The 26,725-nt window shown below is 32.5% G+C and overlaps 1 protein-coding gene and 1 pseudogene across 1 annotated transcript; both read right to left on the reverse strand.

Annotated features, from left to right (window-relative positions):
- Nucleotides 1–3,351: 3,351 nt before the first annotated feature.
- On the reverse strand, nucleotides 3,352–17,396 carry LOC120121443 (annotated as a pseudogene).
- A 2,525-nt stretch (nucleotides 17,397–19,921) lies between these two features.
- On the reverse strand, nucleotides 19,922–23,205 carry LOC120121400. The gene is made up of 3 exons (XM_039140753.1): nucleotides 22,997–23,205; nucleotides 21,110–21,371; nucleotides 19,922–20,129 (listed from the first exon to the last, which is right to left on the reverse strand). The coding sequence occupies exons 1-3, from the start codon at nucleotides 23,168–23,170 to the stop codon at nucleotides 20,062–20,064; spliced, it is 504 nt and encodes a 167-aa protein (XP_038996684.1). The 5' UTR covers nucleotides 23,171–23,205; the 3' UTR covers nucleotides 19,922–20,061.
- Between the last annotated feature and the right edge of the window lie 3,520 nt (nucleotides 23,206–26,725).

Here is a 26,725-nt window from a genome sequence, read left to right on the forward strand (position 1 = left end):
AAATAGTTGATGATCAGAGTGAAAAAGGATAATAATTGAGTGATTTAATGGCATAGTAGACGTGTTCAATTATTGAATTTTTAGGTAGATTTTAGAATTCGGGTTATTTTAACCCAACTCGATATTTAATAGTAATTTATTTGAACTTAATTATAAATATTAATTTCTTATGAACATCATATTAATTTTAATAGTAAATCAAGCTTTCATAACAGGACAAATCTAGGAATATATTTCATTTAATATATTATTTTTATTCAATTAAAAATAAATAAATTATATTTTTTTAACAAAAAGGTGATTATTAGGTTGCTTAGCAAAACCCTTACTTGACATTGTTTTGAGAATTGAGGGATATAATAGTTTCTTTTAGGGCAAAAAAGAAGAAAATAAAATATGAAACATTTTAGTAATTGGTATCTTTTAGATGTGTTTATTAAAGCTACGAAGAGGATAAGGATGAATCAATGAATTTGTTCTTTAAGCTAAATAACCTATACACGTGTTCATCATAAATAATTTTTTAATAATTAATATTTGATATATTGATTGATTAATTCAAATCTTATAAAAGTTTATTATAAGATGATTTTTTAGTCCAATTTATTTCATTCAGAATGAGTCGAACCTATACCATTATTAAAGAATATAATATCTTTACTACAGTAATTGATGAGTGGTAGACGAATCCAAATTTCTTTTCGATAGCTATTAACTTTATTGAATATATTCACTCTAATATTTTATTTATACCTATTTTATATGAAAAACTTATGTTGTTAATATATATACTTGTTCATAGGGATGGCAAATGAGCGGAGCGGGTGCAGATACCCCTTCTCTCATCCCTATAGGCACCTAATATTTTTGTATCCACAGCCTACCCAGCACCCATGACGGTTAAAATTTTTAAATCCGCACCCACCCACACGATACATTCTCAAATTCATCCCTACACCCACTATCCAACTGGATACTCATCACTAATCCCGTACTCGTCTATATCCACTCATACCTGCCAATTTGAGATAGAATAAACGACAATATTCATCTCTAAAAATGTTTATACTCTAATATTGGGTTAAATTACAAGTCATGTCCAATAAAATCTTAAGATTTACCAAATAGACACTAAAATTATACCTAAATTCATAATGGTCCAAAATTTATATGTTGGGTAGTTAGTAGGCGGGTGGATGCGGGCCAGACGGAAGCGGCACGAGTAAGGTCTCAAACCTATCACTTGCCCACTACCTACGACGTGTATGACTTTTTACATCCACACCCGCCCACTACCCACTAAACTTATATACATCCCCACCCTAATTGGAAGAGGTACAGTGCAAAATCCATGAAATTGTACTCGTCTACCATCCCTACTTGTTCACCATTATTTTTGGATCCATCAATATAACTAATCACCAATTTTTATTTATTTATTTATTTTTAGACATGATATTTGAACTTCAAACTTATGAGAAGTTAGGATTTAATTTTTCTCCAAAACCTAGTTTTCTCTTATTGGTGTGTTGCTCATTTTTTTTTTCTTTTCTTCTTTATTGATTGACGGCTGCACCAATTTTAGTGTTGGTTATCGACCATCGATATTCTTTATCGTCTTCTTATTTTCTTATATCACATATTTTTTTAATGAGTCTGTCTGTATGACACGTTTTCATCTGTCTTTATGATACTTTTTCTTTTTTTTTTGGCACATTTTTCGATCGTTTGGTCGCTATTTTCATTTATCTTTTTCTAAGGGTTGAATTGGTATCGCCACGACTGATCAAGATGACGCTTATCTGTTACTTTGTTGATTTTTCTTGCTTTGGACCCACAGATTGAATTTGGATACTTGATTTGTATTCGTGAATAGCTTTTTCACGTCGTTCGAATCTGATTTTCGGTTTGTCAATGGTCTTTCAATAGTTTGATCACTTTTTGTGGTTCGTTTGTTGACGCGATCATATCTGTTTGTATCTATCTTTGTTTCATCTTCTTGCTTAGGTTTTTAATCTTTCCTTCTATTTTTATTATATAATCTTAAGTGACTAGTTTTTATTTCAATAATTATAGGAAATTGTCCCAATCGTATGCTTAATTTATAATTATAATTATAAATCTTAATTGTAATTCGATAGATTTTCTATTTTCAATAAAATTTTCTATTCTATATATATAAACCCTTCAAACTTAATGATTTCATTTGAATTAAGCATGTAACATAAGTAAACGAATATATATAGTTTCACTTTGATGTATGAGAGAGGTTGTAAAATAAGAGAAATGTTTAATTATGCTCCCAGTCCATCTTTTTCAATTATGGAAGATTACCTTTTTATTAGTTTGATTTAAAAATAAAATATAATTGATAACACAATTTAGGATTTTTTATGATAAATTGAAGTATGTGATATTTTAATGTTCAAAAGTTTGATTTAAAAATCAATTCCAATTGATTTTATATATTGAAATTTGTTCATAAACGTTAATTAAATGTTATTAGTTGGATTTTTTTTAAATCAAACAAATAAAATAATTAAATTCGTGAAATAAAAAAAAAGTGATTAAATTTTAAATATATGAAGATTATAGGACTTGAGATTTTTTTTAATCTAGGGTGCTTATAAGTGATAGTATTTGTTCTAAAAAATCACAATCAATTAACACTCAAATACTCTACAGTCTCTAATGTTCGAAGCTATGACCTCTAAAAATAACAATAATTTTTTAACCACTAAGGTAGCTTGATTCATTCTACAAGATTCGGGATTTAAAAAAAAATCAAACTCCAATTACCAATCTGAAATCCAACTATCTTTTTTGTTACAACTAAATTTCGAGTTGATTGCAACAAAAAACATTAAGCTGATAAAAACAATTAATTTTGTTTGCAGTTATGAAGCATGGTATGGTGCAATAAATTGCGGGAAATGGGTCATCTCAATTGCCTCTGCCTTTATTCTTTTATCCACAAATATCGCTTCAAAACCCATATCATATTCATATAACTATACCTGCAGCTTTCATCAGTAATTTTCAAAAAGTCAATTACTCTCTTTAATAATAATAATGTGATTTGATATAAATAAACTATGAAAATTAATTTGAAGGAGCTACTTTTTAAAAAAAATAATAAGTTCAAATTCATATATATGCTATTTTCACAATAATTTAAAGGAAAATATAAAATTTATATTATAACGGTATCAATTAAATTTAATATAAATATATAATGAGAATATTTTTTTAAAAAATAAAGAAAATAAAAAAACTTTCAAACATTTTGAGAAGACCAAATAAAAAAAATGAGGAGCGTAATTAACAAATTTTCAAAATCATGAGAAGCCGTTGAGTGAGGAGGAGTCAATATCCATCATAATCATAATCATCTTCATAATCATAAACTTGGCTGTCAAATTCCGGGTTATTGTCTTCATAATCATTTTCTTCATCTCCTCCATCATCGTTATATTCATCACCTGCTTTCCCAATTTCTGAGCCGCCCTCTTCGTTTTCATCTAAATTTGACCCCAGTTTTTGTTTCTTGGCTCTCTCTGTACCCACCTGTGATACCAAAGAAATCTTAAGACAATTTATTTTTTGCAGAAAAAAAAAACAGATCCTAAGGGAACTAATACAAGGAAAAAATTGACCACATCTGTATCCAACACTCTCAAATCCGAGTAATATAGGTATCATACCACCCGAATGAGAAAGTATGACGGAAACAAAACAGAGTTATTTGGGTGTACGTTTGGGTCTACAGCCAAAAAAATAATCTTAAAAGCAGACATAAACGTACCGGGTCATCGAAGAGTTTCTCCAATGCATCATAGTTTATTTTTGAGCTTAGTCCCTGCACAGAAGCCATATAAGGTATCAAACATTCAAGGCAAAATTTAAGCAATGCGGTTATTAGAATCCATATGAAGTACAAAATTTGAGGTTTCACTCGTAAACATGCATGCATGCTTACATAAAACAGGCCTAAATAAATGCGGATTTAAAGAACTGTGCAAATGCTAGGCCTGTTAAACAGATCCGAGCAAAGTTGGCAGTTTTATACAGATCATTTTGTTTCGACTCCTGAGCTGGTTATTGGGCATAGCAAATTCATCTACCAACTTGCAAATCTAGTTGAGATTTCCGGAAAAGAAAAATGAGACATCTCTTTTTCGAGGTTTTCCATCTCCATTTCAATTAGGGTAATAAAATTAAATGAGAAGCCAATTTTCACATCTTTTACACAAACAGATTCCAAGCACAAAGATAGATAAAGCTCTTTTCAGCAAAATCTTATGTAAATGGGATTTCCTAAAAAATCATGGCCTCAACTTTAGGATCGACTATTTTAAATTCACAGACTAAGGTGGAATTTTTACATCCATCTAGAGAGAGATTAGTATCAGTTTAGATTCATTGACCCAAAATTAATTCAGATTAGATTCCTGTGGCTTAATTACTATTTTGAAGGGAGTGCAGTTTTATCGTAATCACAAATCTCAGAACTTAGTTTCACTATTCAGTCTCGTGGTAAAACAATAAAGAAAAGCCATCTGATACCTTCTTGACCAGCATTCGCCGGGTTGCCTCAGCAGCAGTCTTAGGAGGACCTGCACTTTTTTCTTCAGCAGCCCGCTTTTGTTGTCTCTCCTGGTAATACAACAAAGGCCAACAAAAAGGAGAGGAAAAAAAAGTTGAGATACAGGAAATAACTCTTGAAGCAATATATCTTAAAAGGATAAGTACGATAATCTAAAGACGGTCATTATTGGACATAAAAATAACATATTGCAGGCATGCTAAAGCTTACAATTATGCTCGTGTGTTTGTGTGTGTAAAATAGAGTAAAAAGAACCTTTGAATTAAAAAAGAGTGGCAACAGTCAACTGAATTGAGAAAAAATTAAGTCCATGTGATCAAGCTACTATGCATGGTAAATTTGTAGCAGGGACGGACGCAAGATTTTTTGTTTATTTTTTTTTTTGTGGGGGAGGGGGGCAACTTATAAAATTTTAAGGAGGGAAGAGGTTTGGGGTGGGGTTGGGGTTGGGGGGATATTTTCAATAGAAAATACAAAAAAAATATCTAAAATATATAGGAATTTGAATTTTTTTGGGAGGCGACTGCCCCCACACCCCCTTCTACATTCCTGATTTGTAGTTTGTTTTGCATTTTCATTTTAGCATTTTCGATATTGCCTTCCATGCCTATCTTTAACCATAAGTAACAGAGCATGAGTTGTGGCTTGCATTTCTCTCGATATAATCTTCAGAAATCAGCAAACTCCATACTTTTCTTAATACTCAAGAATTACCTTTCTAGATTTTGCCACTACTTCTGCAGCAGCTGCAGCAAGCTCCTGTGCAGCTTGGAGGTCCTCTGGGCATTTATCATACTTGGCCATTAAAGCCTCTTTAGCAGCTTCTATGGCTGCTTCCTTGGCTGCTTGTTCCTGCAAAGATTGCAACATGATTAAGCTCCTGTTACGTATAGCAAGAGAGATTTTTATTTTCTCGATAAATTCATCAAAGCCAAGTTTATTTGTATTCTTTGCTAACGTTCTAACTAACAAAAGGCACTGAGACACAAATTAGTTATATCAAACAATTTCACTGGAATTAGGGCTCAATTTAACCACATGATAAGAATATGAGAAAACCCATCTAAAAGCTTGTCTCTTCAGTACTCGATTATATTCGACTCTTCAAGGAAAAATTATTACTCTAGGAGAAATCATACTCTTTTGGATGTTTTTAACAGGAAAGATTTACTAAATGCTTCTTCAAATGCCCATACTTGAGCACACGCCCATGCAGGAATATTGCGTTTATAGTGTGAGATTAGACTAGAGTAAGCTAAAATAATGTTGTGCTGAACAAAGTCATGTTTCAAATCACCTGAAGATATTCCCGGTTCATTTCTTCCCAAATGATCTTTTTGAAATGCTTCTCCTCCTCATTGTGAAGAAGATAACCATCGACCTGAAAACATAATATTTGAGTAATCCCCAAGTGTAATAAGAAAATGATATCAAAGTAAACAACGGATAGTGCTGTTCCATACACTGAAAATCATCCAACACTTTCTAAAATAAGTTCAAACACAATGCATGCCACTCAAACAATAAACATGCTCTTAACTATACTAGTATTATTTAAGTTTTTGACTGAGTTGGTGTCACCGATTAACTGGGTACCAACTCAATCAGGAGAAGACTGAAAAACCATCTTCTCAAATGATAATTAATATTACCATACAGTGTTTTTGGCTTTTTCATATATTTTTTAAATAAAACAACCAAAACCATCGTTAAAGATTGAATACACAACTAATATATTATATGCAAATTGTTTACCATTTGACCTTTAACTATTTGTTGAATAAGCTTTCATAAAAGTATTTTTTATATAATTTTTAAATGCATGCAAGCATAATAAATATATAGCATGTTTAAAAGCCATGAACAATACTGCTGAGAAAGGTATACAGTAAAGAATATTTATATGACTAAATTTCATGTAGCTTGGTTGATTCTGTACCAGACCAACCAAACTCACTACCTAAAAAAGCTATGAAGAATCAAACACTAAATATTGAAGAATAGAACTGAACAACAAGCTTAATTTAGGTAAATTTTAGTCAGTTCTTGAAAATTATATAGACCCAGAGCAGCTCAGAAGAAAGTATAACAATACGTGTACACGTGTACCCATATGTTTAGCATTAGTTTGGTAGCAATGACAGAAAGCTGAACTTAATCCCAATTGACTTCAACTCATGGGTACACATCTTAGATGGTTTATAGATGAAGTGCAAAAATTTATTTGATCCAAGAAGTAAAACAGTAAGCTTGTCAAAGCTCAAGAATCTTGATATAATGAATCTCAGGGCTGGTTGATTGACTTCTCAGGGCTGGTTGATTTCTCGGGGAAGATCAAGGGAGGTTTTTTCTTTTTATATGATGACGTTAAAGTTATCTATTGTGACTTGGAATGTTAGAGGGTTAGGTAGAAAAGAGAAGCAAAGGGCTGTGCAGAGATTACTGTATCATCACTGCCCTCATTTTTTGTGGTTACAGGAAACTAAATTGGAGAAAATTCAAAAATCTATTTCTAGAAGGTGTGGTTTAAACAACTTGCAAGGGTGTATTGAGTCTCCTTCGGTTGGTGCTTCAGGGGGTTTACTAAGTTGCTGGAATGACAATATTTTTGAGTTGGATAATCAATTTGTTTCCAGTAGATTTATAGCTATTTCTGGGAGGTTTCGTGTAAATAATTTCAGATGTAGGTTCATCAATGTATATGGTCCGTCTGTTGAGGAGGAGAAAGGAGGCTTCTTTGAAGAATTAGGCATGTTCATTGGAGGTTACAGTGATCCTATTTGTGTTGGAGGGGACCTAAATGTTTATCTTCATGAGGACGAGAAGATGGGTAGGGCCCAAAATAGGAATTCAGTAGAGATTTTCAGTCATTTTCTGCTGAACACAGGTTTAATTGATCTGCCATTGAGTGGGGGTCGATATACTTGGTGTGATAACCAAGATTCACCAACCTATGTTAGACTGGACAGATTTTTGGTTGATAGCCAGTTCTTAGCCGAATTTCCAGATTTAACTCAATCTCTTTTGCCCAGGTCTGTGTCTGACCATAATGCAGTAATTATTGAAAATGGTGGGGATAATTGGGGAAAGAAACCTTTTAAACTGTTTAATTATCTGATGGATGAAGTCGGATTCGAGGATATGGTCAGCTTATCAATTCGAGATTGTAAGAAAAACCAGAGGAATGCTGGAATTTTCAGCATACTGAAGAATACCAAAAGGGCAATCAAAAATTGGGCAGGGAGGAGAGACAAGTTTCCAGGGGATTTGATTTCTGATCTTGAATCGAAAATTCAAAAGCTAGAGGTGGATATTCATCAGGGTCTAATTGATTACAGTTCTGAGATAGCACTTGAGTTGAAGAAATCAAGAGCAGAACTGTGGAGACTGTATAAGATAGAGGAGCAGATTTGGTTCCAGAACTCAAGATCGAAGTGGGTAGAAGATGGCGACAGAAACACAAGATATTTTCATACATGTGCTTCAGTTAGGAGGAAAAGAAATGCATTGAATGCTATTCTTGTCAATGGCAATTTTGTTCATGACCCGAATGTTATTAAAGCAACAGTTAGAGATCATTTTTTCAAGGCTTTCAATGATCAGTTTACTCTTCAAGTGGAAGACATTGGGCTGGATTTTTCTAGTATTACACTCGAACAGAGTTTGAGATTAGAGAAAGAATTTACCGAGGAGGAAATTTGGGAGTCTATTGAGTCTTGTAATGGGAATAAAGCTCCTGGGCCAGACGGTCTAAATATGGGATTTTTTAAAAGATTTTGGAATATGCTTAAGGGAGATGTTATGAAATTTTTCAATAATTTCTATTTGGGAAAAGAGTGGGAACACGGTATTAATCATACATTTATTACTCTTATCCCTAAGGTTTCTAATAGTGGCGATCTTGATGACTTTAGACCTATTAGCTTAGTTGGTGGATTATATAAGATCCTCTCCAAGTGTCTTTCGAGGAGGTCCAATGAAGGAATTGATTTTTTGAGGAAAAGTGGACTCAAAGGCTGTGTTTTCAAAGCTGATTTCAAGAAAGCTTATGATTCGGTGGATTGGAGTATTCTGTTTTTAGTTATGGAGAAAATGGGTTTTGGTTCAAGGTGGAGAGGCTGGATCAAAAAATGTGTTTCAACAGCTTCAGTATCTGTTCTGGTTAATGGAGTCCCTACTGAGGAAATTCCTATGGCAAAGGGTCTTAGGCAGGGATGTCCTTTATCCCCTCTGCTATTTAATTTGATTGGTGAACTCCTTAATTTACTGATTTTAAAGGCTGTTTCACAGGGGCTGTTTTCTGGATTGGTTATTGGGAGGGGAGAGGGGTCTTTTAATCTTTCTCAGTTACAGTTTGCGGATGATCTCATTATCTTTAGTGGTGCTTCGAAAATGCAAATTCTAAATGTAAAAAGGGTGCTTCGTGTATTCCAAGTTATTTCGGGTTTACAGCTCAATTTGAGGAAATGCAAGCTTTTTGGTGTGAATTTGAATGATGAGGAGGTGAATGAGTGGGCTAATACTATTGGTTGTTCTGTTGGAAGCTTTCCTTCTGAATATCTAGGGCTTCCTTTGGGGGCTTCTAGGAATTCTGCTGCTATCTGGAATCCTGTAATCAGTAATTTTTCCAAAAAATTAACAGGATGGAAGACTGCCTCTCTTTCTTTAGCAGGGAGACTGGTCTTGCTTAAGTCGGTACTATGTTCGCTTCCTATTTATTATTTATCTCTTTTTAAGATACCAGCTTCGGTTCTTAAAACCCTGAATTCACTGATGTCAAATTTCCTATGGGGAGGGGGTGTTGAAAAAAGTAAGATCCATTGGGTTAGCTGGCCGAATGTATGCAGACCAAGGATGGAGGGGGGTTTGGGTGTGCTGAATCTAAATTTGATGAATAGAGCACTTTTAGAAAAATGGACTTGGAGGTTTGCAAATGAAAGGGGGTCTGTCTGGAGGGATCTTATTTGTTCTAAATATAATTTGGACCCTTCTTTGTTATTGTTTGATAGTAAGACTCCAAACAGAGTGTCTTGGATTTGGAGATCAGTGGTTATGGATTTGGAGATCAGTGGTTAATAACCACTTTAAAGATGACCCTATCGGCTCAAAGTTAAGAAGTTTGTATTCTTTTTTAGTTGGAGATGGTAAATTTATTCGATTCTGGCAGAACATTTGGGCTTTGGATTATCCACTTCTATTAATTTTCCCTAGATTGTTTTCCATTTCGATTAACAAAACAGGCAAATTATTTGAGTTTGGGGAGTATAGCTCTTTCGGCTGGATTTGGGATGTGCAGTTTCGCAGGAATTTAAATGACTGGGAGATAGAGCAGTGGGCTAATTTGATGACTATCATCTCGGCTTTTGCTCTAAATTTGGATAATTCGGATGGGATGATTTGGAAAGGGTCTGGGGATGGGGTGTTCACTGTGAAATCTGCTGTCAATCTATGCTCATCAGGTTCTTTATGTTCGGATGAGGCCTACTTCTGGAGTAAGATTGTTTGGAGGGGTCAGCTGCCACCAAAAGTGGAGTCCTTTTTGTGGGAGGTTGTTCTAGGGAGGTTGGTTGTTAAAACAGAACTGGTGAAAAGAGGAATAGAAGGAATTCAGAATCTGTTATGCCCTCTTTGCATGATGAAGGAAGAGTCTCCTTCACATTTGTTTTTCTCGTGTTCGGTGGTGTGGGCTGTTTGGAATAAATTTCTCAACTTCGGGAAGATTCAAACTGTTTTTCATTATAGTGCTAAAAGTTTTCTCCTGAATTGGGATGCGTTGAAGACTAATTCTCCGATTTGGTCTCTCATTCCAGGGATAGTTATTTGGACTACTTGGAAATTGAGGAACTCAATTGTTTTTGAAGGAGGGAAGTTGGATGAGGTTGAATTCTTCTTCTTAGCAAGGTTTAGGCTTGCTTCATGGTTCCTAGCGAAGAATAAAGGGGTGCATATTCTTAAAGACTCTCTAATTTCAGACCCCTCCTTAGGGGACGTTTGTTCCACCCATTCTAATATGATTGTGTCTACTATTCCGTGGCATCCTCCTCCTATGGGTTTTGTGAAAATTAATGTTGATGTAGCTACGACTAAGGATTGGAAGAAGAGTGGTTTAGGAGGAGTTTTAAAAGATTCCTCTGGAACTACATTAGGGTCTTTCAAGGACAGGGTGCACTCTATTAGACTGATTCCAAGGGTGTGTAATGGGGAGGCTGATAGTTTAGCAAAGATGGGAATTGGTTGATGTTTAGTCGTTTCCAGTGCGTTTTATCGTTTGAGTTTAGGTTTTCGGTTATGTTGAGTAGCTTAGTCTGTTGTGTTTTTTCAGTATGGTGTCTACGTTAAATCTTATGTAATTTCGGAGGAGTAATAAAGTTTCTAAGGCACTCTTTTCCTCCTTCTTTGATCAAGAAGGAGGTTTTTAAGGAGGCCTGTCATTCTTATCAAAAAAAAAAGGAGCCTGCAGGTCCGGGGCCTCCAACATTTATGGAGTTAAAAGCTATTCAAAAGGGGCTAATGTTCTATGCTGATTTACGGGCGAGAATCAAAGACAGGTTGATTATTGAAAGTGACAGCAAAATGGCAGTGGACTGGGTAAAGGGAGCTGAATTATGTCCTCATGTTTATGCTTATTTGGTTACAGACATTGTTTACTGGCTTAATATGTTCGATGGTGTGGTTAAATGAGTAAGCAGGACAACTAACTTAGAGGTTGATGCCTTAGCTAAAGAAGGAATTGGTTGATTAAATGTTGATGTTTATGGGTCACAAGGTTGCCTTGTGTTGACCTGTCTGTTTACTTTACTTTTAGGGTTGTATCTTGTATATTATTGTTTTGTTCAATAATATCCTAAGGCACTCTTTTCCTCCTTCGTTGATTAAGGAGCTTATCAACAAGCACCTTCAATCAAGAAGGAGGTTTTTAATGAGGCCTGAAATTCTTATCAAAAAAAAAAATGAATCTCCTTAATTCTAACTACACCTTAACAATTCTGTTAGACTAGGAAATACAACCAATGTAATTGGTAGCACTTAGGTAATTGAGCTTAAGCTCGTAGTATTTTGTTTGTTGAAGTTCATATGGACATTGCAATGACAATATACAATAAAGCAGACTTATTCCCTACCTCAAAATCATCAATATCAGAAAAGTTATCTGATCCATCATCACTACCATCAACACCAGGTAATTTATTATCGTCACCGTCATCAATGGCTGCCTTGTTAGTTGCGTCCTCCAAAAGTCCTGAAACAATGCCTTCTCTAATTAAAAAACTTAAGAAATTAAGCCAAAGTGTCCAATTATTAAACCATGTAAAGCATGATTTATCATGAGTTTTAAACTTACCAGTATTTTGAGTTTTTTCAGATCCACTCCCAATAGTGCTGTTATATACGCTCTGTAATTATGAAGAATAACCAAAACAATGAAGTCCCACAATAAAGAGTGACCGTTAAAACAATGTTGAAGATAACAATATAACTAAATAAACTAAAAAGATCATGCATCCAGTCACAAGAATTTGAGACTGGTTAATCTCTGATAATTAAGCAGCATACCATAGATAAATTCCTTAATAAAGTGTTTAAACTGAAAAGCACGACAGCACCAAATTAAAGATCAGTTAGCTCATGAGTAAGGGAAGGAGAGACTTTGTAAGTGAATGCTTTTTGCATGCCAGTATAAATCCCGAAATCCAAAATAAATGAAGCAATTACAATTTGGATTATCAACCTTTCACTGTCCTTAAACCTTTAGAAAGGCATAGTTACAGAACTTACATTAGAATTTTCCTCCATAGATAATTTTGCAAGTCTCTCTTTCTCAGCACGTTGGAATGCAGGTGGATCTGATCCCCTTCAAGCCCTCCTGAAACCTTCATGAACTGCATCAACCAGTAACAGCATGAACTCCAGCTTCAGTGATAAAACAGTTCCCAGCGGTAAAATTGTAGAGCACAAAAAAGGATAAGAAAGCCTACAAAATGTCAAAACAACACAGGTGCTTACCTCTTCATAACATTCATTACAAAGTCCATAGGCAAAAGGTTTTCTCTCCGTATGCCTACATAGAACTTCATCTAAGCTTGTTTCTTTTGACCCGGTATTTGGCTGTTTTATAGTTAATGAACTATTTCGAAGCTCCCTCTCCTTTTCCGTAAACTCCTCCATCTGGTCACAAGTTTATAACAATGAAGTGTATTTTCAAGAAATGCAATGGAGGAAAAGTAATGATATTCTAAATACAACAATTCAACATAACGCTTGCAGTAATGATAAAAAATCAGCATCAAATTTACATAAAATTAGTTAGATAGTATGTAGAGTGGACACAAATAAAAACCGTAAAAATTTAATAATCAAATTGCAATTAAATCAGCTCACACATTCATTATCTACTTAGGACCCTAAGCAGATAGGAAGTCACATCAACATCAAAAGGAAAATTAAAAAATAAAATACAAAAAATGATCCAAACTATCATAAATATCAACTAGGTAGAATACGGTTCTGTATTTCACAGTTACTACTAATTTACAATCTTACTCCATTACCAGTTTCCTGGCACAATGTAATTCTTCTATATTACCATGAACAAGTTGAAAGATAAATACCGTTAAGGCTCCAGCGTCGGTATTCTCAAATTCAATCAACCGCTTTGACAGTGTTGCTTCGCAAATGTGAACAACCTCTATCTGATAAACAGAGACCTTAATTAAACAAATAATTTGAGAGAGAGAGAGAGAGAGCGAGGATAATAAGAAAAGGGGGAAAACAATAATCAACATGAATCTAAATAAAGAAGAAATTGGAACTGGAAAAATTAAAAATGAAAAATCATTATCTAGAAGATGCTAAATGGAAATATCAAGCATTTTTTTTTAATATTTCTAGTATTTGTTATGGCTTAAGACTTCTGTGGATTTCTTTTATTATTGCAGTGAGGCATTTAAAATTATCACTAATTTAGCTTGGCTGAAGACATGAACCTAATCCAAAACCACGTAATCTAAGTTACGACCTTATTAGCATGTGTCTCTTCTGGCACAATCATGACAAGGCTGGAAGTTAAAACATCTACTAAATTGCAAGCCCTACTCATAAATTTAAAATTGCAAAGTTTGTCAGTCAGATAATAAAAATAGATATACAATTAAAACACCTATAATTATTAAAGAATCCAATAACCAAAGAAGTAAGAAAACAACTTACAATTTTTGACTTAGAAACCTTCAAACCATGTGAAAGTGCAGAAATGTACAGCGCTGCACCACATAATCCACTGGGTTTTCTCCCTGTCTGTAAATTTGTGTTACAGTAAGATTTTAAATGTAAAAATTACCCAGTAATACTCAATCAAAATAAAGTGCTTTGAATAAAATCATACCTGCATCCAGTCCCGTTTCATGCTAGCTAAAATGTCTCGTGCAGTTTTAACAACAGCATCATTCCCTTCTGGAATCAAAGCTGCAAAGCATGTTGATTATTACGCATGTCTGAGTTCAAATCACAAACACTAGGAGCATATAATCAACTAAAGAATCTCAAGGTATGGAAATTGATTAAGAAACTTACTATTTGTAAATTTATGAATAAAAATTGAAGGATCAACTAGTTTCGGAAGATCTTTTGTGTCAGCAAGGTACAGCACATAGCAAAGCTGCAGATATACAGAGCCAAGCTCATAACTGAAGAAGAAACAACAGAACTTGATCAAAACAAAAAAGGAACAGGTCACACAAAAACAGAGATAGAAAGGATTATCAAGCTAATTATTTTTTTAACAAGGGGTAAAAAGGGGGAAATCCCTTACACGTTTACACTTATAGAATTTGAAAAATCAATAAGGAGGAACGGCTTTCTCTTTTGCCTGCATTCCAGAAATTATATGGTTAAGGAGGGAAACAGTTCAACAGTTCAAGACACAAAAAGTGATATGAAGGAAAGAAAATCAAGAGGGTAAATGATTAGAGCATTGCATTAATGTATACATGTGATACCACATTTAGCCACCACAAAATGATGAAATAAAACACATTTTTGTCACAATAAAGTACATTCAAATGTATGCACCTGCGCACCTCACAGGCTATAATTTAAATTAACATTGAATCATATGTTCATGATAGCTCTCTCTTTCTCCATTCCTCTCCCTCCTCTATTGCACCCTTTCCGGACTGTCATACAGTGCATGATTTATATATTTCTGCATTGGTCTAATTTTCAAGAATGGGTGGAGCTAATTTGAATTTGATGCAGCTCTCAAAAACACAGCATGAACCATTGGTATTTTTTAAGTAGTGAACCACAAGCTGAAAGAGATCACATCCAAACATTTTCTATCTAAATTCCAAACCAGCAATAATCTTTCGGCATTCAAACCCTATCTGCAAATACATTCATGTGACCAATATCAAACCCTAAAATACAAGCCTTACCCTCCTTCCTAGTGCAAGAAATCCTAGCCAACAAAAAACCTTTACGAATTATGTCATCGCCCACCTTTTCCTTGAGCCCAATTTACTCAAATTCCAAGAGTAAAAAGCATATATGATGACATGATAAACTACAGGCATAAATCCATCTCAAAGAAAATATCAAATGCATATCATACTAGAAGATGAAGAAAAGCGTCACAGGTTATTGTTTTGCAGAAGGAAAGTAGACAATACCACACAAATTTCAAAAAGGACTTGAAAGGAACAAAAATCAAACACTTCCTATAAAAGAAGGATACAAGGTAAAGAATCCGCTTGGTATCTTATAAATGAGAAAGAGAGGTTTGAAGTAGTAAAAGATAACTACCGTCTAGGCATCTACATGACCCTATATTATTGAAAAAAAGATGCATTGACGAGCTTGCAAAAACTAAGCAAAATATGTAAAATAACTATCTGAGATAACAAGTTACTAGTGTAAAATTTATTATTGCAAATTCTTACACATGTAATCAGTAGGCACCTATATGATTGTTTTCCTAAGCTGACATGTAAACAGCTGAATCATCACATTTTAAGTTTAGACAACCATGTTCAAGTTCAGGCAATAATAGCATTTCGATGTAACCAGGTTACAAATGTAAGAAAGAAATATTCCTCACCGACAGGCAAGATAAAGACATGCAGCCTCTACTAGTTCTGATCTGCGCCCCCTGGTGAAATTCCGTTCAAGGCCAATCTTCACAATGCAGATAAAAATAGCTCAAAATATTGAGGAAAAGACAAAAAATACAAGCATTGAAATGAGACTTGGGAAGAACAAAACATACTTCATAAAAGCGTCTAGCAATTTCAACAACTTCATCACTATAATCGTCAAGCTCTAATTGAATCCTCAGACTATTCATATTATCAAAAGCTGTATCACAATGAAATTAAAACCAGAAACAAGATGTTTGTAAGTCAGATTGCAGTAAGCACTTTAATGCTAAGACGTTATTAAACATGACAAGAAACTGAAATAACACATAAAAGTAAATTTAAGCTTGCAATAATATATGTTAAACTGTTTTGAAATCAGAGAGAAATGACCATCCAGCTCAGTTAGTAGAGCACAAGGCTCTTAACCTTGGGGTCGTGGGATCGAGTCCCACGGTGGGCATTTCATAATTTGGAGGTCTCTTACGGAAGCTGCTTTCAACCTGGCGTTGGGGGCAGCCTACTATCCTACCTCCCCTTACCCCATTACCCCATTACATATGGGAACAAGGGTCAGCTAATTTTTTTTTTGTTTTGAAATCAGAGAAACTAGGAAGGGCGAATATGATGAAATGTATCAGTGATCCTTTAGCAAAAATCGGAAACATATAGCTTCTTGCATAGCATAGAAACCATACCTTTATCCAATGTACGCCTACGTGAATCTGAAATATCTTGGACCGACTTCACAAAATTTCCAGACAGTTTGCTCTGGAACAGAGTGAAAATAGCAATAGAAATCAATAGAAACATAAGTCAAAAACATGAAAGCACAGATCAAGTGATAAACAAAAAGTAAAATAAAAATAAATAAAGAGTAATAAAACTTGAACTCCCCAGGTCAACACACTTCACTCCATTAAAGCACATCCGACAATAACATTAGCCAGAATGTTTCTTCTTTTGTTTAATCGCATATTCACCCAGACAATTTCATGGTTAGGAAACTACGAATAGCTGAAAACAATGAATTTTGCACGAAATTTACGACAGTACATATCAATTTGCTTAAACCTATATCACAAGTATTCTGCTAAATTTTAGCAGAAAGATTACCTGGCCAGCTGAATCTTTAACGAATTGAGGTTCAGTTGCATAATTGTATTCTTCCAACACCTTCCCGCAAAAATTACAACATCTATAGAAATAAATAATGAAAATAAATAATGAAACAAGAAATTCGAAATTTTCTTCGGGAAAACCATCAGTGTTTATGAGCAAGAAAATCACTTACAAAACACCTTCATTGAGGCGTTCTCCAGCAACGTTTCTAGAACAACTGGAACAGAAAACCATCCTCCTTATTTACGAATTTTAAAAAATAGCGCTAATCTTTTTGCTTCTTCCCTTTTCTGAGCAACGAAATAAAGTTTTCAAATGAAATCAAGATAGTAATAAATTAATAATACGGATAATTTACATCAAAAGAGATTAATATCATAATAATACTTGGAAGAAGAGATTTAAAGAAGGAAAAAAATGAAGAAATAGGAGGTTGAGAAGCAGAGGGGAAGTGAGTCACTGAGTTAGAAGTCGGGGGAACGGGTAAGAGATGTCGTTAGGGTTCAGGATTAGGGCTTAGGAGAACAGTAATTTTAAGAAAAAGAAATTGCTAAATTTTCTGAAATTTGGAGCCGTTAACACTGAAGACGCGCGTGTCTTTAGTTAACTAACGTGGGAGTGGAAGAAATAGGTTAGTTTTTACTACTTTTATCCTAATCAAAATATCAATTTGAACGCGCGATAAGACATCGTTTTTAAAATTAAAAAAAATCTAAAAATTACTTTTTAATATGGTACCTATTTTTAATTAACTAAAAATTCTATCATGTTCTACGAATATTTATAATTATCACTAACGATGAATATTATTAATTTAATTTATAAAATTTAAAATCTTAAAAGGTTGAACTTATAATTATAAATTAGTTAAAAAATTAAATATAATTTATTTAAAATAAAAGTTAAATTATATCAGTGATCACTTAATTATTATCTATTTTTATTTTAAACATCATTTTTTTAAAAAAATCAATCAGGTCACTCAACTATTAAATGCATTCAATTAAGTCATTTGTCGCTAATATTTAACAGAGAAGATGATGTGGTAATTACAATATTTGATATAATTACACATTTATCACTGTTATTTATATATTCTATCAATTTGATCTTAATTTTAATAAATTAAAATAAATTTAACCCTTGAATCAAATAATGACATGTGTCACTGACGCCAAATGTAATGACATATGTTACCATCCTCCTATTTCTCTTATGATAATTTAGCCAAGAATGAAACTGGAAAAAAAATCACCAATTTCTTTATAACATCGTTTTATCGAAATTGGTTGAAATAGTGCGACAATTAATAACCATTAAAAGAAAGCTTTAGATTAAGAAAATAGCATCGAAGTTTCTAACATTCAAATCCTTTCAACAACACGATATGAAAAATTCCAGCTCAGCAAAACAAAATCGACATGCAAAACAAACACAAATTTCAAAAATCAACATGCAAAACAAAATCCAAATCTCGAAATACGCCATGCTTTCTAATCAATACGGAAGATCCTAAATTTACATCAAAATCTACCGAAATTCAAATTCTTACTATTTGACATCAGTAATATTAATGGCACTAGGATTAAATAGATAGAATATATATAATGACAGTGATCAAATGAGTAGTTATATCAAATATCTTAATTGTCACATTAATTTTTTGTTAAATATTAATGACAAATGATTTAATTAAATACATTTAAATAGTTAAGTGATATAATTGATAAAATTTTAAAAATTGTGGTCAAAATTAAAAGAGACAATAATTAAGTGGTCAGTGATATAGTTTATCCTTTATTTTAAATAATTTACTTTTAAATTTTTAACTAATTTATAATTATATATTAAGTATTTCATAATTTTAAAATTTTATAAATTAAATTAATGATGCTCATCGTTATGATGTTCATCGGTGTTTGCCAAGCATGTCAGACTAATCTTAGACTTTAAAATAGTATTTATTTTGAAATTTAGTTTACCTTTAATGAATATCAGTATTTAGAAGATTACTTTTACCATTATTTATCTCCTACAAAAATTGTTTTTATTTATAGGTTTAATGTAAAATAAGTGTTCAAATTATATTATTTTTTCATTTAAATATAAATTATTTTCTGGTCAATTCAGATGTCTAATGTTACAAATGATATCATTTTCAATATCTGACTATAATGATTGTTAAAAAATTTCGTAACACATGTTGTATTTTAGTAATTTTGAAGATTTTATTTCGTAACACATGTCGCATTTAAGCGAAATTTTTTAACAGTTGTTACAATCGAGACACTTAAAGTGTTAACGTTTGTAATGTTAAATACATTAATCGACTGAAAAATGTTTAGACAACTAAATAGAAAAAAACGATGCAGTTTAGACACTTATTTATTTTAGCGTAGGATTATTGATAAGGTAAGATTTTAATTTTTTTTAAACAAACAAACAAAATGATTTGATTAATTAAAAGTTTTTATACAAACGAACAAGATGATTCGATTAAATTTTACTACATCTGCCACCCTGGGTTTCGATGTCACATGCCATTGCTTTCGATCAGCTTCTTTCGGCGACTACGGTCACATCTTGATCAAATTATGTATATTTTTGTCCAACATGGTCTCCGTAGATTGTAGTAGTCTACCTTAGTGATCCAATGATGCCAAAGTGAAAGGATCATTGCTCAATGAATATCAGATTTTTTTATTAATCTGAATGATTATAAGATAGTATTTGTTTTAAAAAAACTCTCAATCATTTGACAACGAACGCTCATACAAATCTACAGAGCCATGTTCAAACTCAACACTTCAAAAGATAACAAATATACATTTAACCACTGATGTCGCTTTGTTCATACTCAATGGATAAACATTACTCCGGAAAAAATAGGCCGATCTTCTCCAATAGTTCATATCGACTAAGGTTGGGTTTGGCATCTTGATGTTGGATCTTCTTTGCCTGCGATTCGTTTAATGTGCAGGTCCAAATATAATTATAAACGACAGTGCACTGGCATATGTAATTGACAGATCTTAAAACGAAAGCAAACATGGTTAGAAAATGGCATGAATCAAATTACATTGTTGAATTTCTTTTATCACGGCTTACATGACTAGAAGAAATGAAATTCCAATGCGTAAATGATACATATAAAGGGCTAGAGCAAATTTTCCGAGGAGAGGTAAGGAGGCCAACGGCAAATTATTTGGGTCCTAGATGACCTCGGCCACCGCATTCCAAGCACATAATATTGCCAGTTCCTCCACAACCTGAACAGTAACGAAATTTATACTTCAGTACATCATATTAGCAGGCATATAAACATAACGGAAAAACCGTACTTAAAAAAAGATCCGCCACATGAAACCCAAAGCTTAATCCAATTGATGTATATAACGAACAAAATCTGGGATTAAAACCAAAGCTTTAATCCCAAAGCTTAGTCCAGTTGATCCATGCTGTCACATTTTCTAAGTCACATTGTATCCAATGTGTGTCATCCCTTACCATATTTCCAGACTTTGATTAAAACAATTTAACCTGGAGCTTTATCCAGCTGATTCATGCAGCTACCTTTTAAGAGGTGACAACTAACAGGTTTTTGGGGTTTGAATCCAATATCATCGATCCTTCCCTTATTCCAAAATTGTGACCTCCTTTGTTACAAAAATAAAAATCTCAGGACTCGTGATGCTAAGAGTTCAAAATACTTGAGTGGCCCTCAATGCAATAACAATGACAACGGGAGTTCACAAATAATTGTATTCTACAAATGTCTTTCGTGATTGGACAAAACTAAGAAACAAGAACCAAAATTACAGTGTTGATAGGTAGAGTAGTCGAGCCAATTCATGTGCACCTACTTTAACATAGGTCGGACTGTTCGATTTGCTAATGTAAAATCACAATGTATTTCACCAAGAAGCACTGAATTTTATTTCATGATATTTGCATACCACGGCAGCAAGCAGGGGAAGCTTTAAGACAAGAAATGACCTATAAAGAGCAAATGCTCAAAAATACTTTGAATTTTAGTTATTCTAGAAGCATCATAGTAAATCCTAATTTAATCATTTCATCAAGGATAATTCCTATAATAAACAGGATTTAAGGGTTGTATTTAGAGCCACATCTGTTTGTCATGCAGAATCGGGTCCATAGCAATATCATTCAAGTACACATGTAGGAAATTAACAGCATAAAAATGCATTTAGGAAAATAAAAATCATTGAAGAAGCATTAACTTTACCTAGACAGCGGACTTCGACAATGATACCCTGGCTCTCCAATATCGAGTCCACATATAATCCACACCCAGAGCAAGTGGTACAAAGGACAGCGCCTTTAGCCTGACAACCCGTGCAACGGGGATTATCTCCAACTATTTTTTCAGCCAAAGATACCCCAACTGGTTCTTCAATTCGTTCCTCAGGCATAGGTTTATCATAACAAAATAGTGATTCAAGACTGCTTCTTCGTCTTTGTGCATCCCCCGCTGACCTTGACTCATCCTGTAACATCAAAATTCACCATTTCAAATATAAACTTCATAAGCATCTTATTTTGAAGGTGTATCAGAACTGGTATTAGTCAGACAACCCAACTGGACAATTATCTTAACAATACCGGGTATCAAAACAATCACAAGAAAGCAATCTGGTATTGATATTCGATGAGCCTAATGTTGGATCTCTCCTTAATTGGAGAGGTTCTAGAAAATTCTAAAGCTTTCTAGAGAAGTGTAGAATTTTCTAGAACATTCCGGAGAACTCTAGAGAAGTGTAGAACTCTCTAGAAGCTTGTGCAAGAGTATGAAATCCTCTGGAATATTCTGGAGATTCGTGGAACCTTGTGGAAGAGTATGGAAGAATAAGGAAGAGAGTGGAAGAGTGTAGAGCTTCCTAGGGTGTGTGGAGCATTCTAGATAATTAATCTCTATTATTCATTTTAGAGGTGGAGTAGTATAAATAGGGGTGAGAGAATTCATTCCTACCATCCAAGAAATCCAAGAGTTCCAAAAATATTAAGAGAGTTAGAGAGCTTGTTTGAGAGAGAAGAGAGATAGCTTGGGAAGTCTTTATCCTCAAGCTTGAGTGAGCCACCAAGTGTGAGTAAAATTTTGTGAACACATCCTTGTAATCCTACTATTCTTTTGTATAGTGGAAGAATCTCCAAATTGGAGAATTATACTCTTGTGCTTTCATTACTATCCTTAATCTCTAAGTGTCTATCTTAACTTCACGAAGCAAGAAAGATCGTGATTCCCAACACCTAATTGATGCACTATGATAAAAACAAAATAAACAAAGATTTCCAAACAATCGAGGGTTTATTTGTTTGGTACGATTGCTACTTGCATTTTACCACCATTCATATTTTATTCCTTGTAAAATCTTCTAGAAAACAAAAGAAAACAATCAAAATAAAATTCAAAAGTTGATTAAAAATTAACACAATACTAAAATGTAACACGATTTCTAATATAGTTGTATACAAAAGTAAAAAAAACAAACTTCTCTATCTGATTTCTTAACTTTACTTTTGGTTTTTACCTTTTTAATTCAAACTCGAGCGTGAGTGTCGAATACATATATGCGGGTATATGTCTAACACAGTTTTGTTTAATTTTTCAAAGATTTTCATGTTTTTTGAATAACCAAGAGTCGAAGCAACATAGGCTTTTACTCCAGAGACATAGAACACAAGTAGCAAATGCAAGATCCAGACTGTACATAAGTTTATGCAAATTTTCAGTGGCCATTGTAAGAGTTTCTAAAGGTTAATGAAGATTAAATAATAGCGCCATTATACTTCTTAAAGCTTTTCTTAATGGATAGAAATGGATAAATTTAAAGTCAAACACTTCACAAGTAGAACTAGATCAAATAAACAACCCAGACGAGGAAAAAAATATTAGCCAAAAAATTCGCATATAATAGTAGCAACTTTGAGAATAAAATATTCACTGTAATTCAAACAGCAGAAAACGAAAGAACTTGAAATTTAAAAAAAGGGTTCATTTACATTATATAGTTTCTCAAATAAGAAAATTAAATGAACACGTCGTAGTTAATATGAATATGCATAAAAATTACATAAGAAAAGGGTTAAAATAAAGAAATGTAGCTAAACTAACCTCATGAGAAGATGATGATGAAACAGGGACACTGGAACGAACTGCGTATATTTTAGAAATCCAGTTGCATCCACTAGATCCAAAACCATAAGAAATTTTGTTAAATTTTTTCAGTTTCGGTGTTGAATTTATGGGAAATATTATTGGAGATGGAACTCTCATGGAAGACTCCATTATATCCCAAATTTCAAACAACAAATAATAATCTTACTGTTTAGAAAAACACACAAAAGTGAATTTCTTCGATGAAAACTAGGGGACTGGATAATTGGGTTTTTTAAGTAAATTAGAAACCTTTGAAGAGAGCTACAAAAAAAATCGAAGAACTGTGGGTTTTCTTGGTGCCTCTCGTTTTTAACGATGTTTGGTGGGAAAAGATGTTGGATTTATCCCCTTTTTCTATATGGGTCGGTTGTCTGGTAAGTTAAAAAACGGCTTCCTCGTGTAGAGCAGTGGGAAAAAATTCTCCGTATAATATCCTCATGATATCATTTTCTGAAATAAGAATTTTGTTGCAGTATAAAGAGAATAACATTAGGAAAATGGTGCGACTTTAATTTTTCGGTAGAAGACATATAGATTACTGTATCTTTAGTTTTACCAAGATTAAAGACTCATAGCAGTCTTTAGTTTCTAAAGGAACTGTAGCAATTACTCTATTCTGAAAAATAATGCTTGAAGTGGATTATTTTGAGGGAAAGTTGAAAAAATTATTTTAGCCATTATCCCGTTAAAAAAACAGGGAAATGGTTGAAATAATGCCTTTAAAACAAATATTTATCAAAGTAATCTACCTCTAACATTATTTTTCAGACTAGGCTAAATGATACAATACTTTTGAAGACTCCAAGAGTACACAAACTTCACTTGAAGACTCTAAGATTACTATACGTTTTTAGTTTTGACAAAATTGAAAACGCATGGATTACTATACGTTTTTTACCCAAAAAATTAAGGTCGCACGATATTCCTAACGTCTTCTCCTTACACTGTAACATAGCAATCACCCCAGATTGAGAAATAATATGACGAAAACCTTATATGGGAATTTTTTTCCCACTGCTCTACATGAGCAAAGAATCCATTAGAAAACACAGAAAATTGAGAAAAAAAATATTTTGTATACAAATAAAAAATGAGATGATTTGCAAGAATTGAGTGAACTTGGTAAAGGAATTGTTGTTATTCCTTGAGGTCTCGAGTTCGAACATTAAAAATACTAGAGGAGTGAGCCTTGGCTTAAGGTCAGTTTGGCATAACTTTTGAAAAATTTAAAAGTGTTGTACAAAAATGCAGTTTAAAACTTAAATGTTTGTGATTAATGTTAAAAGGTAAGTTTGAAAATATAAAATATCCATTATATACGTTATGTTGTAAATTAAAAATATATCATTTAATTTATATATACACCTAAGAATCATATCAATTTAAACTATAATAAATTAAAAAGTATATTATTATATATGTATCAATTTAAACTATAATAAAAATATAAAAATACAAATAAAAATATAATTATAATAAATAAATTTTAAATAATTCACTATCTTTATTTTAATATATAAATCATGAATTTATTAAACTAGAAGATATGATATCTCTTATTAGTGCTTACAAATTAAAGTGAATTTATTAAACTATAAGTTATGGTATCTCTCATTAGTTCCATTTCATAACGAGATGAAGTGTTCAATTATTCCAATTCAACTATAATCACTCATTTAAAATTTAAAATAACATAATTTAAATGATATATTTATCCTTTTAACCATTCAATATATATATATATATATACATTATAAATAAATTCAAAATAAATTATTATTATTATTATAAAATATATCAATTTAAACTAAAATAAATATATAAAAAATAAAAATATATAATTATAATAAAAATATATTTTATAATAATCATTATTAATATTTTAATATACAAACCTTGAATTTTATTTATTTCTAAATAATTAAAATAAATTATTAATTAATAAATTATTTTTAAAAATGTTCGTATTAAATTACTAAAATAAAATGTAAATATATAATTGAGTGGAATTCATGCATTAGTAAGTGTAAAAATATAATTTGCTCAATATATGAAAATAAAAAAGCTATTAAAATGAGCTTTTGTAATTGGTTTGAAACCACCGTTTTCACTTCATTTTTTTTCAATTTTTTTTTGTTTAACATTGATTTTGCGATTAAAATGAGCTCTTTAACTAAAAGTGTTTTTCAAAAACATTATCAAACGGACCCTTAAACACAATATGGGTTTTGATTTAAGCTGTTGTAGTGATTTGAATGTATTGATTTTGAATAAATTCGATAAAATAGAGATCAATTGTTTAGAGGCTAGAAACTTGAAAGATGAGGAGGAGATTGATTAAAAATATATATTAAAGGTCCAAATTAAATTTTTAATTATAGTTTAGCTTTTAAACGGGATATTAACCCTTTTTGTTAACGTCATCAACTTGAAAGTGGTGATTATTTTGCAATTTATTAAAAACTTTAGTGATTATAACATAGTTTTTAAAATTGTAATGATCAAAATAGAACTTTGTTAAAACTTGAGTGACCATGAGTGTGTAATTTATTCTTTTATTTACGTAAATAAAGGGTAAATTATATCAGTAACCACCTAACTATAGCCTTTTTTAATTTTGACTATCATTTTTGAAATATTGTCAATCAGACCACTCAATTATTTAAATAAATTTAATCAAATCACTTTCCGTTAACATTTAACGACAGTTAATAAAATTAATATAATTATATAATTGATCCTCAATATTTATACATTCTATTAATTTGGTCATAAATTTAATTCAATTTAATAAAAAGAATAGTATCAATCTGAAAGTTTAATGAGTAAATTGAAAAATTTTAAAGTTCAGTGAGAAAATAGGAGAGAATAGAAATTTAAGTGATGCTTTATGTAGTCTATCCCAATTAAAAAGAATAGAAAGTTAAGTGACCCGAATCACCGCAATTCAATCATCTGTCTTCTCTAGCTATCTCCTACCTCCTTTTCTAGCCATCTCCTACCTCATTCTCCCACTGCTTCATCCCACCATATTATTTTCCTTCCCCAAACAAATGAATCAAATGGGTTTCACCATATCATTATGTTAAATCAAAATTCTCTTTTATTCTATGATTTTTTCAATCCACGTAAAACGAAGGATGCAACCACTCCAGTACAGTGGTTTCATACTTTCATTTTTATCTGGTTTTTGACTCCTCGTCTCCTCCCATGTTTCCTCTTTGGCCTCCACTCTTTAATCGTTTATTTTCTCACGGGCCACGACTGAAGTTTGGTCGATTGAGCACATCTCTTTCTCTTTGGCATCCCCTGCTTCTACTTGTTCTTTTTTTTGAAGTCACAGTTGAATAACGGGGATAGCATCCCGTTATCGACTCTATTTACTGTAAAATGCTAAATTGCGGCCGTGACGAACCACTATTGGTGTGAATCTGTTACCCACCGCAAAAATCATGAAAACCGGTTTCGGACGGCGGCACTACCGCAATATCACAGTCGTTATTGCGTTTTTTGTCCGCAATTTGAAACCCTGGTTTGGAGAGTCGAACATTGAGATTAGGCAAATGTGTAAGCAATTTAAACACTAAACCAATATACATAATTAAATTAATTATTTTAACTTAATTAATAATTTAAGCTTTTATTAAAAAATAAATTATAAATTAATTTTTTTAATAAATTTAA

Source organism: Hibiscus syriacus, unplaced genomic scaffold (genome assembly GCF_006381635.1).
Source record: "Hibiscus syriacus cultivar Baekdansim isolate YM2019G1 unplaced genomic scaffold, ASM638163v2 tig00110372_pilon, whole genome shotgun sequence".
Taxonomy (NCBI): domain Eukaryota; kingdom Viridiplantae; phylum Streptophyta; class Magnoliopsida; order Malvales; family Malvaceae; genus Hibiscus; species Hibiscus syriacus.

Coding starts and splice junctions, on each gene's coding strand:
- LOC120121400 (XM_039140753.1), bottom strand. CDS start 23,170: ATGGAGTCTTCCATGAGAGTTCCATCTCCAATAATATTTCCCATAAAT. Junction 21,372..22,996: donor CATCATCATCTTCTCATGAG/GTTAGTTTAGCT, acceptor TTGATGTTACAG/GATGAGTCAAGGTCAGCGGG. Junction 20,130..21,109: donor TGTCGAAGTCCGCTGTCTAG/GTAAAGTTAATG, acceptor GTTACTGTTCAG/GTTGTGGAGGAACTGGCAAT.